At 36.7% G+C, this 17,656-nt stretch overlaps 1 protein-coding gene across 1 annotated transcript; it reads right to left on the bottom strand.

The window, feature by feature from the left end:
• Positions 1-6,850: 6,850 nt before the first annotated feature.
• LOC107673198 (probable G-protein coupled receptor 139) lies at positions 6,851-17,610 on the bottom strand. Its single transcript, XM_016466698.1, has 2 exons — positions 17,019-17,610; positions 6,851-7,994 (listed from the first exon to the last, which is right to left on the bottom strand). Exons 1-2 carry the CDS (start codon positions 17,431-17,433, stop codon positions 7,030-7,032), a joined length of 1,380 nt encoding a protein of 459 aa, XP_016322184.1. The 5' UTR covers positions 17,434-17,610; the 3' UTR covers positions 6,851-7,029.
• Between the last annotated feature and the right edge of the window lie 46 nt (positions 17,611-17,656).

The following is a 17,656-nucleotide window of genomic DNA, read 5'->3' as shown; positions in this document are numbered from 1 at the left end:
TCCTCAGTGCTGTCATTTTCTCACTCTTATGTTGTTTCAAACCTTTATGACTTTATTCCTTAAAAACACAAATGGAGATGTTTTCCTAAATGTTCAGTTCTTTTAACCTTGTGAAGCCTGACATATGAAATGATAGCCAGAAAAAATATATTTGAACGGAATAGTTTAATAAACCTTTTCTAGAAAATATAAAAGACAATGCTTTTTGTTGTTTATCATATTTGATACATCAGGCATTTATGTCTCATAATATGATACAGGGGAATATGGAGGAAAAAAAAAAGTAAAAAAAAAAATTGTATTCAGAGGCTCAAAATAAGCAAAAATATGCAATTTGGTACAGATGCTGCTATTTATATAGCTATATATATAATTTTAATGAATTTCAAAATTTAAATATAAAATTTAATATAAATGTAATTTACACTAAAATTTTAAATAAAATCCTGATAGCATGTAATGTAAATCTTATAACAATATAGCAGATACTTACATAAAATGATTTAAATATCAGTCGTCACTCCCAATATGTCTTGGTAAGATATTTAAATGCTAGTTTTATGATCCAAGCTTTGTAGTTTTAAAACAATGCAATGCAATACAAGAAAAACTGCGAGATGAACAAATAAATGTGTATATATATGTATGTAATTTATAGCTCAGATGACTGACTCAAAAAATGTCAGCGCCCAAAGATGCAAAACTTAATGCGTCGGTCATTAAGATGAATGGGTATGCTTAAGTCTATTTAAGTTTCTACTTGGGAAAAATATGTCAGTTTCACGCTGTGAAGAGCATTCCAGTGTAATTGGTCACTGGTGAAATCATAAAATACAGTGACATTCGTGCAATAAGTGCTTAAGCTAAACAGCCAAACCTGCTCAGCTGGGCTTCTGAGCCACTTCTTTTTATTCAGTCATTAACTTGGACATTAAAACAGCATTTTATCAGCAGCTGATCCCCGGGGCTGACAAGCCCAGACGGTCGCGTTTGGAAATGAGCTTCTGTATCTGTGGCCTGCTGGAGATTGACTCGTATGTGTCAAGGGTAATGAGGCATGTTGGGTCTCAAGCTTGTGGCTGTCAGGCACAATAAACAGAAAGCGGTATTGAGAATTGTGCCTGGACAAAAAAGGGCCTTTTCAGCTGCAGGTTTAATGTGAAGTGATGGATTGATCCACATCACATTGATTTTGTCACTGAATTTGCTTGTGGACCAGTTTTAAATGTACTAATTACTTCGAGCTGCTTAATTGTCATGCCCAAGAGTACTATCGTTATTGATCAAGAAGGTGATCTAACTAGATTTATCGACGTGGTTTTTTTTACTGTGTTTAATTTACCAAAACTGTTTTGCTCATATTTCACCATAAAATCGAAATGTTTAATCCAAAAAGAAGTTTTTTTAAATTTTTTTATTGCATTGCATTGCATTGCATGTTTTACATTATTTTGTGTCCTATTGTAATTTAAGAAAAGCATTACAGTAAAAAAAGCATCCTAATTAATGTATTGGGGTAATATATATGTCAAATTAATGTATTAACAATTTAATGTAGGCTTGTTGAAAAAGTTGATACATTTTTTAATGATTAATGTGTTCAAGAAAATATACATCAGAATAACTTGCATGCTATTTTCCATAACATACAGTACATTCACTGAAAATACAGATACATTCACTTGGCCTACATAGAGAAAATTCACTGCTGATCAGCCAAACATCTTAAAGAAACTGTAAAAAGATGGCTGTATACAGGAAACAATTAAAATATGCTCCATATTTGATCACATACATTCATTCTTGTACACATATCAAAGGTTAACAGCCTCAGTGACTTATTCAAATTAAATATGTACAATATTCTCTTTTAAATATGTGCTCAAAAATAGGACGCATAAGCAGACATGATCTTTTCAAAAAGATTAAAGGATCAGGAAACATATTTCTTACCCCTTTATTTATTTTTTATTTTTTTGCATGAAGTCTGATCGTGGCTTTAAATGATCTGTCATATCAATACATTGGCAGTAATGTCCAAAGATATAAGCTTTATGATTGTTCAGAGGAGAAGAATCCTGGACATGAAAATATTTATTATTGGTTTTTGATTGGCCCTTCATCTAGTGGCCTCAAAAAGTATATGAACACAAAAGACACACTTAAAAATGTACAAATCTCTTTGCATTATACAAAATACCAAACCATCTAATGCAGTGACATTCAGACATGAGTCACGATACTTTTGCCACTCTGGATTCTATAGTTCATCATTTTTTGCAATTTACTCAATGTTGTAAAGTGAATAATCTGTGCAGACAATTTAGGTGAATAAGGACAGAGGCAAATATGGTAGAAACAAATAAATAAGAAAAAATAAATATCAGTTTGTATGATATACAGTACAGACACTTTAGCAGCACCTTGACATTCTAGTCTATAGTTTTGCTTAATTTGCATTCTGTACATATCTAACATACGATATTACACGCTTTTTGCCTATATTTCACCAACATGACAGATATCGCACAGGTTATACAGGTTAACCTTAAAGTCACCAGTAACAGGGCTCCTATACCTGAACATTCTACTGATTAAGTAAAAAAACTCAGATTAGGTAATACTTTACATTACAGGGTCCATATTAATGTAATTGATTACAATAGCAAGAACATTCAATATGCGTAATTACAGGCTGCTCCACAAAATAACTGCATTTTAAGAGCATTTTGATTACTGTTACACACACTTTATATAATTACACTTTAAAAACCCCATGAAATAAAATGCAAATGCATTGACATGTTTCCTATTAGGGCAGATTGTCTGTTTAATTTGTTTTGCATTTAATTTAAATCACAAGGCTGGCAAAACCACAATTTGCTACTTGCTATTGCTAGTATGGTGGAAATACTGATTCATCTCAGTGAGTGAATGAGTTGAACAAACAGAATCATCCTAGTTAACTCATCTGTTTGTTCAGTTCGTTCGATAAACGATTCTTTTTCGGTGCCACTTTGAGTCTTGCTCGGGTTCAAAACACCAACTTGTTCAGTGTATTCATTCAGTAGGTTCAATTGATGAAATTACGTACGATCAGGGTATGAACAGTGCTGAGTAGTAACTGATTACATGTAATCTGGATTATGTAATCAGATTCCAAAAATGTTGTACTTGTAATTATGTTGTTTCAAAATGCTCATAATCAGATTACAGTTACTTTTTATGGATTACATGATTATAAATGTATTGATTCTCCCTAATTCTATTTTTCTCTTTTAAATGTTACTTTCTAAAAAAAATGTATACTGTGTATCATATTGAATACAGTGAGTATTCACAATATAGAATGGCCATGCAAATTAATTTGCAAAAATGTTACTCAAGTTACTAAACACTGCTGATGTATAATTGACAAAAATATTTAAAATGTGTCATTGCTGTTTTCATGTTCGTTCATGTGATGCAGGGATTCCCTAACTTTTTTGTCAGTCAAACGCTTTGACCTAAAATATTTACTTGAAGTCCCCCCGAGATTTAAAAGCTAATATTTCAGTAATTTAACAACACATTTGCATGTTCTCTGATGTTGATTATAGGTCATTTTATTTCTCAATAATTATTTAACAATAATCCCAATTAAATAAACAAGTTAGGTCAAAAGTAATCTAAAATCCAAAAGTAGTCAGAATACGTTATCTAAAATGAGTAATCTAGATTACATTACTGACTACAATTTTCATCAAGTAATTTTTAATCAGTAACAGACTACAATTTGTAAGTAATCTACACTGTAAAAAATTATTGTGATTTTAACAGTAAAAGACTGTAAAAATGCTACAGTAAAAACCTGTTAACTGGTTAACAGTAAGTTTCCATAATATATTCGGTGAATACATGTAATTACATTTAATGTAATTTTACAGTAAAATACTGTTAAAAATACGGTTTTTGGAAGTGAAAAAGAAAAAGTAATTGTATAATTTACAGTGAAAAACCGTAAATTGACACTTCATAGTTGTTGTTTTTTTGTTGAAATAACATGTTTCTTCTTAGTTTTTTCTTACCAGTTGTGTACATTAGGGTTTAATCTTACATCTAATGTTGTTAAATTAATGTTTATTGCATTATTTCAGCATCATGTGTGTCACCATGATGGGGTTTAGTGTTAGTGTGAATGACACTGTGCACCTTCTATATGTAAGTATTGTCCTCCTCAGCTCGTAGAAAAGCTGTTTATGATGAGCTTTGGTTCATCGTGTGACTTTCTCATCACCACCCGTTTTTGGTGGTTATCAGTGCATTACAATGGTTCAAAACAGATATTACTTCAATATGTTGGTTTATTAACATTACATCAGTTAATGAAATACGGTATTTTATTGTGAATTTAAGTCAAGTCTGTAAAACCTAAAATGTTGCTACCATATTTTTTACGGTGAAGTTCTGGCAACCACAGCTGCCGATATTTTACCGTAAATGTCACAGATTTTTTTTACAGTGTACCCAGCACTGCAGTATGTATTCATGTTATAGACTTTTTAAAGACAGAAAAATAGTCACACGTTTCATTTGAGTGTTTAAGTCCATGTATGGAAGTGAGCCAGAACAATTTGTTCTCTTAAATTATTCATTCTTTAAAAATAATGGATTCACTTATTCCTATCAAGAGCATTACTGGACAGAGCGTGTGACCTTGCAAACAAGATAAGTTAATATTTTTTGTCCATTACCCTGGAATTGAAAGATCAAGCATTTTAAATGTGTAAATTAACTATCAACTTTAAGGAGTACACAAGCATACGTGCCTCAAACTGCTCCTCAGGGCTTACAGACATGGACTAAAAGCCACAGAAAAGCCACAATTTTGAAAATGGACGCTGTAATGGAAAGTGACCATTTCGGTCCTGAAAGAAACCATTTTTCTCTTTTATATTTCACCACCAACACAGCATTTAGCATTCACAGTTCGCCCTGCTGTAATGAAGTGAATACAGCCTTGTCTATGACAGAAATCATACATTTTTAAGTTGTCTAGCTTATCTACGAACATGTTCCCCGCTGTATAGTTTAAATATATATGCACCACAGTTAAAGCACTCCAGATGGCAGCCTGTTACTCCACCCCACAGTGATGATAAATGAATGTGGTTTCCTCCAATAGCTCATTCTGGAGACAGAAATTGATTTTATTTGAAAAGTGTTCTCTTTTTCGCTTTCTTTTTTCTTGAGGCTGCCCAGCAAAGGATAAATGAGTGTGTGTACGTGTGTGGTAGACGTTGAAAAGTCTTAATTATTTAGTGTTTGTCACGGTGATAGAAAATCTGTTCATGTACTGAGCAATGAGTGTCGACGTTGCTTAGAATATTGATTTAACCGATAAAGAATAATTCCTCTCTAAAGGTATTGTTTGCCTTAATTGTAAACTTAACAGTCATTTGCACCAGAAGCTTTTTGCTGAAGCAGAAGTCTTTGCGTTTTTGTTATTATTCTTCATCAGGCAGCCATAAAGAAGCGGGTTTCCAGCACTGAGCATATCTAAAGGCTTGATTCTTTATAGCTTGTGCTGTTTGCAACCAGCCCGTGGAGACCAACAGCATATTAAGCGAAAATGCCAGCATGGATTTTTAATGTCACAAAGGGAGGGAGTGCTCTGTCTCTGCACTGAGAAGGTAAGAGGGGAAAGGTGGTTCACATACAGTAACATCTCGTTGGCGCCAGCTTTGAATCATTTTTTCTTCATGTAAAATGTTGCTTTGGTGCGCATTCAACTGAAACCATGCTAAAGACTAGGACTGGGCGATACATCGAATATTGGAGATACTACTGTCTTTGCTGATGATAAAAATGTAGGGAATATTGTGTATATTGTGATAATATTAAAAGTTTAGTTTATATATGACATAAATGACCACTGTTATGTGGGCTTTTAAATGCTCCCATGCCCATGTATGAGTGCTTTGTGAAGAGTATCAAAGGTTTCTATTTTCAATGTTTAACAGCGTTGAGAATAGTAGCCAATCGAGCACTGACCAATCAGAGGCATGAAAGTCACAATCCACTCAATAGCACTGAAAACACAAACGAACAGTTTTCATTCAACCAGGCTCACTTTCTTTATTCTACAAGCTCACAAATCATTTATGAAAGCCCATTTCTGCCACTGAATAACTTTTTTTCTCGCTATTCTGACTTTTTCTTGCAATTGCGAGTTTATATCTTGCAATTCTGACTTCTTTTCTTATAAAGTCCAATTCTGAGGGGAAAAAAAACTTTATTTATATCTCACAATTCTGAATTTATAACTCAAAATTGCGAGTTTATATCTCACAATTCCGAGAACAAAAATTCAAAATTGCAAGTTTATATCTCACAGTTGTGATTTTTTTTATTCTGTGGCGGAACCAGGCTTCCATAATGAATTCATAACTAAAAATGTGTAAACGCAATGTAAATAAGAGATTACTATAAATAAGAGAAATAAATACATTTTTAAACTAGTGTTGATTTGCAGTAAACAATTTTTTTCAGGAGGGCCAAAAAAGCCACCTTTTAAAATTCATCAAGAGCAAATGGAAAAGTATTGATGTATATAACGAATATTGTCCAAATGTGAAAAAATATTGAGATATACATTTTTTTATATTGCCCAGCCCTACTAGAGACAAACTCTTTAAATCACATCAATGTATAGTGGTCTAATTGGACAGTCATTGCCTGGAATGCAAGCCTTTCATAATTTCTCTTGACTTTGAGATGAGTCTTTTTTTGCATTAATATCCTGAAAGGCATTGGCATGTTATAGCTTAATGACCACTCCTGCTCAGTTTTTATTTATTTTTTGGCCAGAAAAAGAACCATATTTTGGTCTTAAGATGTCTCTGAACCTGACACTGGATCTCTCGTTGAGGCACTTTCCAACAAACCGATCACTGCCTTCAGCTCGTCACCAGTCGGGAAGGACTTTTCCCAAGCTCGCCTGACTTAGTAGCCAGCGTTATATTGGTATGGCATGACTCGAGTTGGCGTTCAGGAGGATATGCAGACTGGTTTGCCGTTCTTGTCGTACTGGTACACCAGCATCTTGATGCAGTGTGAGTTGGCTGGTGAGATCCAAGGGCTGCTGGTGATGGAGAAATTGTGACTGGCGTAAAATGGCGGCTGCTTCCTGCATTGGAAAAGGGCCTTTAGCACCGTGCCGGCCATCCTGCGGAAACGCTTGCTGATGAAGCAGTACAGGAAGAAGTTGACGCCGGTGTTGAGCAGCGCGAGCATGTTTGCCACGTCTGTGACCAAATGCAGCAGCCTGGCTGGTCCAGGCATTGCCGGTTGGGCCGTGTAAAGGTGGTAAAGGATCATGAGGGTGCGTGGTGCCCAAAGCACAGCGAACACTGAGGTGATGGCCAGCAGGATGGCCGTGGTTTTTCCGGTGGAGTAGCCACGCAGACGGAAGCAGCTACGGCGGCAACGGAGCTTGCGTACGATGATGGCATTGAGTGAGAAGAAAACGGAGCACGGGAGCAGGTAAACCGTTGCACAGTGGACCCAAACCAACACGTGCTGGCCTGCGCTGCTGCTGCGGCCACTGGCGCTTGTTCCCGGCAGGCCGTGCCACAGCTCTGGCCACCAGTAATATGGGACGCTGGTGATCAGGCAGCCAACATACACCACCAAGATCACTTTGCGAGTTCGGGCCGGGTAGGAGACGGTGTGGTAGCGCAGCGGATGGCACACGGCGATGTAGCGGTCTACGGTCAGGGGAACCGTGATCCAGATGGAGGTGTGGATGGAGGAGAACTCCAGCACCTGCACCACTTTGTTAAGTGAGTGGGGCAGAGGCACTCCGAGAATGAAATCTTCCAACAGGAAGTCCACGAACACGATCATCAACAGGACCAGGATGTCGGCTACAGCCAGGGCCAGTAGGTAGTTATAGGATGATTTCTGTCGCCGTAGCACCAGCTGAGAAAGGATGATCACGGTGAGGATGTTTGCTGTGGAACGTGAGAGGAAATGGAGAAAGCAGAAGAAGAGAGAGAGGAAGGGATGGGTGAGAAAGTGTTGAAGTCAGTCTTGCCGGATAATGGTACATACAGGTGAGAAAATGCAACTTTATTAAACTTATATGGGTGTAAAGAATGAGTCATACAATATTGCATTGGAATTGCAGTGCCACAAATAGTTACAATATTTAGCGAAGCCAAAATCAAAAGCTGCTCCACATTTCTCTCTGCAAATGCATACATTCATACATGCACACATGCACGTTTACATGCATTTACAACATTAACATGCATACACTAATTACAAGCATGCATTCATTTTCATGCACATGCTTTCGCATGCGCAGTCACACGCACTCATGCATTCACATTTACATGCACATATGAATGCTCATATGCATGCATTCATACACAAACACTTAAATTTCCATCCATATACAATGACCATTTCACATGCACACATTCACAGAAATGCAAGCATATTTGCAAGCATGTGCATTTAGACAAATTGACATGTGTGTATTCACATGCACAAACGCAAATTCACATACATGCACAGTCACATGCATTAGTTCACACACATGCACTGCAATTCAGATACGTTTGCACACATGCATTCACATACATGTTCAGATGCATAGATAAACATTCACATGCATGCACACACACACTCAAATTCACATGCATGCACATACAGCCACATGCATAAGTCACACACAATTCAGAAGCATTTGCACACATGCATTCACACATGTTAAGATGCATACATTAACATTCAGGTGCATGCATTCACACATACACAATCAAATTCACACACATGCACATGTTCACACGTTGACACACATGCACACCCAAGTTTACACGTGCAGCCATGTATACAGATTCCATATCCAAATGCATGAGAGAACTTGACCTTCTGAGACTTTGTCATTCAATTTGTCCCTCTTCTTTCTGCCTGCCTGTTTTCCTTCCCAGCTTTCAACTCTGTCTCACTGTGACCTTCAATAAAAACTGAACAAGCAGCAGCAGCATGTGCACAATTACATCCAATCGCTGGTGCTTATGCTGTGCTCTATGTCCATGTCACAATGACCCAGGAAAAAGGCCCAAGAATACGCAGACCCTCTAGCATCCACTCTTTCCTCTTCTAGACCTTTTCACTACCTTGCTTTCATCCAAACTGGTTTTGTTTGTGGGTCATTCACAGGCAGCGTGAGATGTACGGGCAGAAGAAATGACAATTGTCATGACCTCTCACTGTGACAAAAAGAGCGTGCACACAAAAGCATTGCCTTCATTTAAGCCAAACAATTCAACACAGCGGTAGGGGACGCATAGAGGATAAAGCCTCATAACAAAAGACCTCAGGAAATATTCTGCGATGTTAACTTAAAAAAGTAATTCACCAAAAGTCCAGCAAATGTCCTACTGTGGCCTTACAGTAGCCAGTGGGCTGCTGCGTGGAACGATATACTGGATGAAAACTTCAAAGTGTTTTGCACCCATGGTGTGTCTCTGCCTGTCTGACAGTCATTCGTGCAGCTAATAAAGCTGGAATTGGATTACATATGCCAGTCAGGAGTCTGGAGAATCGCACTTCACAGTTCCAGAACATCAGCTGATTACAAATTACAAAGACTCCAGCTTCAAACTCACACATACACATTTGCATAAACACTGGCAATCTCAGGCACACAAGCAACCTTTTAAAGATGTATACACAAACAGAGAGACAGACAGAGATAGGTTTTATTGATTCATTTGCATCACGTTTGAAGAAAAGATGCAGTTTACCTTTTCAGAACACACACACATTAAAAATGCAAACAAAGCTGTCTATCTTTCGGTTGAACATTTTAGTGCTCAGAGGTTAGTCTTTCATAGTTTAAGAGACTTAAAGGAGTTTTTAGTTTCATTTAAGTATGTGGTTAGAGAAATAGTGTGCACAGCATGCAAATTTTCTGTATGCATGAAATAACCAAATGACCTACTACATGCAATTTGCTAACCTGACTTTCCATTTCCCATGTAACAACTGAACAGTTAGTGATTGCAGCTGTGAATCTGAACATTTCTCTCTTTTTATTGCATTATTTAATACCACTGCTAAAAGTTGTTGATTAAACATGCAAAATCCATAAGGAAAATCATGACACAAGTGAGTGTCTTTCTTCTGGGGAGGCTGATATGTAAATTAAGATCGATCCAGATAAAATAGTTTTACTTTTTTCAGACTTTTTTATATATATATAAATTAGATTTTTACATGGGTAGAGTGGGGTAAAATGCCCCATACTGTTTTTCCCAAAAGAACCACTAGATAAAGTCAAGACAAATTTTTGTAACTATGGACTACGCTGACAAGAGTGATGTAGAAGTATTCACCATGAAACTTACACTGGTGATGTACCTGAGAGAAAACGGATTTCACAGTAAGTGATCTAATTTTCAGTTACACATGATATGAGAATAGTAAGGCCTGTAGATAGGGAGTATGTGTTATTTAAGAAAATTATAATTATATTTTTAGAATGACAATATTTTTTCAAACCTAGTCTGTGGGGTAAAACGCACTCAGGAGGCATGGCTTAATTACTGTAGTTACTCTGTTCTGAACATCAAATCCTTTGTTTTTCCATCAAATTAATTCTAACTAGGTGATTGAATGATTTGGACTTTATATTTAAAAATGACCTCAACTTAGCATCAGGTAGCTAATTAGCTAGACAGTTAGCATCAGTTAACAATACATCTTCTAACATCTATACATAGATAAACTGCGTCCTCCACTCCTTATGGCAAATTCATGAGAAGCTTCATTAATTTGTTTTGACTAAATTAAAATCAACTCTCCTCACCTGTTGTGTTTAAAGGCAGGTTAGTTGACACATTAATGTGATACTAAAAGCTGATTGGGTCTAAAACTCCCTTGTGATTTTTTGGCCGCGTTTTTTGATCAGAAAACGACCTTGGATTATTTGAATATCCAGTTTGAGTGGCCATTTTGGTAATGAGATTGTCTTCAACTGTCTGGCTTCGATAACATTCGTTATAACCGCTACCATTATGTTTCCCATATGCTTGGCCGCCCCCTTGTGTGCTAAACTGAGAAAATCTGATGCTCAGATCCGTATTTGATCTGAAAGAGCAGTTTGCTGTCTGTTTCATCAATCTTAATTAAACACCACAAGAAAAATCACTCTGCTCAAACCTGCTCTTCACTGAATAGCTTCATCTTTAATAAGGATTAGTTTATATATATGTGGAAAAACTTGCGATAAATAGCCTACTGCTCAGCATTTAGCAAAATTAACAGTCTGTCTCAAGCAGGCGCAACAGGCAACATAGGTTTCGTTTTGTGTGAAAACATGAAGGAAGGAGTGCTGAAAGAAATTAAATGAAAGTATGCATGATTAAATGAAATCTCTGAATGCATAAGGGGGAACCAACTGTCTTCAGAAAATAAAAATGATTAGCTTTTTATCTCCTCTCCGTGCTTACAGCGGTTACCGGGGAACCCGCTCTATTTCTGCTGTTCCATCAGCACCACCTGCTGTCAGACAGTGGTGTTACATATTCCTTCAGTCTGTCTGCCTTTTTTTGTTCAGACCAATGCAAAAATCAGATCGAATTTTTGTTGTAAATCTTAACTGGTAGATTGCAAACAAGTTAATATGTATTCTAAAAATCTCAATACTTTGAATAATGTAGAATTGTTTATGGAGCAGATGAAATGCCTATAATTTATGATTTTGATCCTTTTCTTAAAAATTAGCCTAGTTAAAGACTGAAATGTGAGGTTTACCATTTCATAAAACTATTTTTGTCAAATCTTTATTTGAACATATATAGTACATGTTAGTAGATAACATGTTATGTTGTAAGTCACCCAACCAAAACTTTTTGTTTGTTTAAAATCCAGCCAACATTTTTAATATTACTATTTTAGTGTTTATGCAAACAAAAAGTGCATAGTGCTTCTAATTTTATTTGTTGTTTGTTGGTTTTCGACATAAAACTCATGATGTTATTGTGTGTATGAGAACATTTCCAACACATTTTAACAATACTGTGATAATATATTGTTAACCATGATCATGGTCATTTGTTTATTTATTACTGTTTACTTTTATATAACATAATTTATTAAAATGCAAGGTTACGTGTCAAAAGCAATGAAAACAATAACTTTTTTTTATTTTTTTCCTTAAATTATGCTAATAATAATAATTTCCTGAAAATATTATGTTCTTTGTGTTGTTTTAATTTTGATAATCCATTGCATATTAAAATGGTTCTAAAACTGACCATTACCATACACTCAGTTCTGGTCCCCAATAAATTTGGTTCTACAGAACCTTCAGCTGAGTTCTAGCGACCTAGATTGAGCTATAAAATGAAAATCATTTGTTTGTGGGAGAATTTGATGAGATGTGTTTGATTTCATATTGAGATCTTTGACTTTTGATTGCAAAGTTTGGCATCTTAACAGATCCGAACACAATTGAGGGAGCTCTTCTGAAACTCATGTGAGATTCCTGGGGTCTTTTTAGCAAGAGAAAATCCTGAGACTCAGGAGACAAATGTCTCCTTTTGATGCCATTGCTTTCTAAAAGAAACAACTAAGATCTCATTTTAGATTTGTCTTTCCTACAGGCTGCACAAAACAAGCTTTCCAGTGTCAAACTCAAAGATGTTTTGTTCTGGATCACAAACAGGATAATGAAGGTTATTTCATGTCTAAATCCAGTGACAACAGCCTGAACTCTATTACAGCTGAACTGAATTCTTTGATTTCTTCTTCACATTACTATATTGATTGTTTCTTGCCATAATAATTATATTTTTTATGAAATTCAATAACTAATTTCTCTCTCATTTGCATCAAATTCTGTAGTTTTTGAAATTCAGTTTCCAGATTACTTGTGACCTTTATCACATTGATTTAAATAGGATAATATTGTTAATATTGATACAAAAATAGAAAGAGAATGAAAATATATTCCATTCGTTGTTATTAACAACATGAAATGCATTAAACATTTTAATGTGTTTGAAAGACAAAAGCCTTCCAAAGACAAAGACTTGTGTGAATATAATAGTGTAGGCTAATCAATAAAAAAGTAACTGTAGTCTGATTACGAGTATATTTAAAATGTGATATAATCTAATTACAAGTACTTCATTTTTGGAATCTGATTACGTAATCCAGTTACTAGCCAGGACTGTCAGTTTCAGATATTTAGCTTTTTATATTCTTAAACGTGTAATGTTGAGTGTCAGTTTAATTGTGAACGTTTGTTTCAGTGAGTCTTAAAGTTATTGGTCGTCTATTTGAGAATGAGTTCTACACACTAACAATTTGTGTGTCTGATCTGGGCTGTGTGGATCAGTTTTAAGTCTTGCAGACATCTTATCTTAGTGTGCTCATGTGTATCAGAGTGTCACTAAGACTGCAGTCCAACATAAAATCCAACTCCCTTTATTTTTCTTTCCTTATCCTCATTATTCTTCTTTTTCATCTCCTCTGTCCATTCTGCATTTGTTTCTGGATTTCTCTTTTGCTGGATTAATCTCTCCAGATGCCCCGCAGAGAACGTACTTTATTTAGACAAACAAAAGGAATCCATTTCGGCCTGGAGGTTGTACATTTCCTGACATTTCCATTTAGCTGTGGTCAACACCATAAGCATATTGATTTCACTAGACTCTTTGTACAGGTCTCTGAGGCCCAGAACAGGAGCAACCAATTGTAATGGCTCAGTTTGCTTTGAATCCACATGCTTGTCTGTGTCAGACTGGAATACTAGAGTATTGCTTACAGTATATACTGCATTCTGCATGCTATTTTTAATAAAGTAGTATATACAGTATTTGGCAGCCATTAAAAACAGTTGTATACTGCATTGTTGCCACATGACCTTACTGTGTTGGAAGTTTTTAAACATTTCAATTTTTTTTATCAGTTCAAATGAATGAGTCAATAAAAATACGTTAAAAGTTCATATTCAAAATGTGCATACTGTGCACAATATGCATATTGTATACTGATACATTATAAACATCACCAATGAGATCTCTTTTGTTTCTCATGGAAATCAATTTGTTCTGCCTATTTTTAATGAAATAATGCAGTGTTTCATAGCTGGTAAAATAATATTTATGACTGGTAAATATTTCTCAAGTCACCTGCCATTGGCAGCTAATAGAGACTTTTGCTGAAGTCACCAGCTTCTCAGATGTTTGTTTTTTTTGCGTGTGTGGCAAAAGCCCCCAATAAACTCACATGTGTCTCTCCTAGAGTTTGCGAAAAGATCTTAGCAGTGTCTCAAAATTTGACAAGATACTGCAGTGAAGCCTGCAAAAAGTTGTCCTCTGAGTTCATCAACTCTCACCCTAAAAGTTTTGCCTGACTTGCTGATCGTCCTGACACAAACACGAAAACGCTCACAAACACTTTCCTCACAGAGGCGTTGAGCTCTCAGAGTGCCCTAGATCATTTACCTAAATTGAAAATCATTGGCTCCACCTCTTAACTGGCGAATAACACCACCAGGGTAATGTAGAGCCGGTGAGAGGATCGTTACTCTGGATCTGTGACCTTCCAACAAACGTGATGTTATAGTCAGCTTCTGGATGAAAACCCTTCATCTTCAACAGAACCAAAACACATAAATCAAATGGTCCTTCAAAGTACAGCCTTCAGTGCGAGAAGGAAATGAAATAAGACCAACCTCTTCCAATTAGTGACCTTAATGAGCCTCACCTCTAGCGATCAATGAACAGGCATGAGCTCATCTGAACACACTCGTTTATGTGGTTTCTACTCTTATTTTCTTATATAGTGAAGTTGGGAATGTACCATAATACAACAGTCTTCAAATTTCATTAAACGGTAACTTGCAGATTTTTACAAGTTGCCATGCACTTCACAGCTGTGCAGCTGAACATGAAATGTCACAGTAATATAATAAAATGCATAATTTTATATTTAAGTAATTTTTTGGTACTTTTTAATATCTGGGCTGTATTTTCTTTTATTTTGTGATTTTGTTTTCTTTCTTTCTTGTTTTTAAAGGATGTCAAGCAACCTTTCCCTGTTGGCATGTGTCTAATTAACTAGCTTCTACAACAACTGACAGCTGAACATTGTTGAACAGTCTTTGACATAAAAGCCTATTTACTGTATTTTGCTGTTCCAACTCTGCACAATTAATTGCATTTTATTATTTGCATTTAGCATTTTATTTGATTTGTTTCACAACAGACCTACTGCTGTACTTCTACTGTTAAACTACAAATTTTTTTTTTTTTAATTCTTAATCATTTGTATGCAATTTTACAATTAATCGATGTGTCTACATGGAATATTTGCATTTTAAAAACATCATCAGGACTCTAGGTAAAATGCAATAGCAAAATGTGATACATACATATGTATGCATGTAGTTATTACTGTAAAACTGCAAACAAAAACTATCACTCTTTCCTCTTTAATCACACCTGCTTTTAGTCAGCCTCTCTCTCTTTTCATTCTCTTTCCGTCCGTTCTCTATGCTTTTCTCACTTTCTGTGTACAATGCCTTCAAGAGGTTTTACTTCACCACCTCCATCTACACAAATCACTGCCAGGTGTGATGACTTTCACAGTGTTGAATAAAGACTCAAATCTAATCTCATCACGCCCCTATTTGTCCCACCAACCTGTGTCGGAGTCGAAATTCAAGCTGCTATTTAGCAATCGAGCAACAGGAAGACTGCCTGCCTTCGGAAGCAAATGAAAATATTTGTGTAAACTGCTCAGGCTGAGTGCTTTGCTCAAGGGCACGGCGATTTATCTCAATCTGACAACGAATCATTCCGCTGAAACTGTGCCACATGGCATCCGACCTGAGAGAGAAGCTTCGATTAAAATGTTCAGCACACTTGCAAATAATACCATTAGTCATAAATGAGCAATCAGTCTGCAATTGTGCAGGGACAAAATGTAATTTTAGTGTCCAGGAGGATGAATATTAAGCTTGAGGCCAATTAATATGATGACTACTCAAGACGTCTAATGCATCATCTGTCTGCTCCCCAGGTCACTACAGTTAGAGCCAGATCTAATTTCAGCATCTGTGGAATAACAGGTATTTTTCTTGCTGATATTTAATGTGAGACACTGAATTCTGAATGTCACCGATGACCTTTGGAAACAGTGTTTTTCCTCAGGTCTGATGACAATATGGTTGCGTCTCACAAGGTTACAGACCACTTGGTCAAGGATGCTACTAAATAATCAAGATTAAGTGGGAGCAAAAACAAAATTAAAAATCTGCATGAAAAACCTGTACTGATTGGCCATAAATGTACATTTTTGGAACAACGCATTCATCTCACCCCCTATATACTGTGCACAAATGCACATATAAAAAACATGCATGCACTAAATAATCACTATTTTAAGAATCTGTATGAAAAACCTGTATTTACAGGTAGAAATGTGAATATTTGGGGCAATGCACTTCACACATTCATATGCAAAGTCAAGCATAAAACATGCAGTGTGCACTAAATAGTCCATGCAGATTATGTTGGACCAAAGACAAAAATGTAAGAATCTATAGTGAAAAACTTGCATTGATGGACCACAAATGTGAATTCTGGTGATAATGCATTTGCCTCAGCCCTGTGCACTTCATTGTGCACTAAATAATCACGATTTTAAGAATCTGCATGAAAAATCTGCACTGATCGACCACAAATGTGAATTTTGGGGATGTTGCACTTCTCTCACCCCTATGCACTTCATATATGCACAGACAAATTCATGCATAAAAACATGCATTATGCACTAGAAAATCAAGATTTTAAGAATCTATGTGAAAAACCTGCATTGACAGGTACAAATGTGAATATTAGAGACGATGCACTCCTCTCATCCCTATGCACTTCATTAATACACAAAGTCATGCATGAATGTCTGCATTGTTGCACTATTAATACAGAAAATCTTTCTCTCATCTTTCTTACCAGGCAGGCCGAGGCACAGCAAGGAACTGTAGTAGATGACGGGAAACTGTCCGAGAGGGCAACCGCGAGGACTCCATGAACTGGAGTTGGTAGACAGCACGGTGAAGATGTGGCTGTGCTCCATGGCCTCTCTGCCCTCCTTCAAGCTCTGGAGAGGAGACGAACCACAGCCGGACCGCAGGACATGCAGAGGAATAGCCGGCTGACACGTGTGGGAGTCGAAGGATGACTGCGCGGCAGAGAGACACAGACAATGAGAGGCAATGAAGCCGGCGATGTGATGGGAAGAGAGGCAGGGATGTGAGGAAGAGTGTGTATGTGAGAAATAGAGAGAGGGAGAGAGAGGTGTGTATGTTGGGGGGGGGAAATGAACACAAAAAGGGGGAAAATAAGTGACGAGGGGGGAGGGGGGCATGAAGGAAAGGAATATTGGGAGAGCGAGAGGCGTTAAGTGAGGAAGAGACGATTGGTGTTGACACCGCTGAGAGGTGATTTCTGTGCTGACACACTCGTGCAACTGAAGGGCGACCCAGAAGTAAATAAGAGCTCTAGCATGACTCGACTAGCTCGCACCAGTTACACATACAGTACGTCCATGGTGCACATGGTGGACATGGTTGCTAGCTATTTAGCATTTT

Source organism: Sinocyclocheilus anshuiensis, unplaced genomic scaffold (genome assembly GCF_001515605.1).
Source record: "Sinocyclocheilus anshuiensis isolate Anshui unplaced genomic scaffold, SAMN03320099.WGS_v1.1 scaffold724, whole genome shotgun sequence".
Taxonomy (NCBI): domain Eukaryota; kingdom Metazoa; phylum Chordata; class Actinopteri; order Cypriniformes; family Cyprinidae; genus Sinocyclocheilus; species Sinocyclocheilus anshuiensis.
The sequence above is the reverse complement of the archived record's forward strand: the minus strand, read 5'-3'. Positions and strand labels throughout refer to the sequence as shown.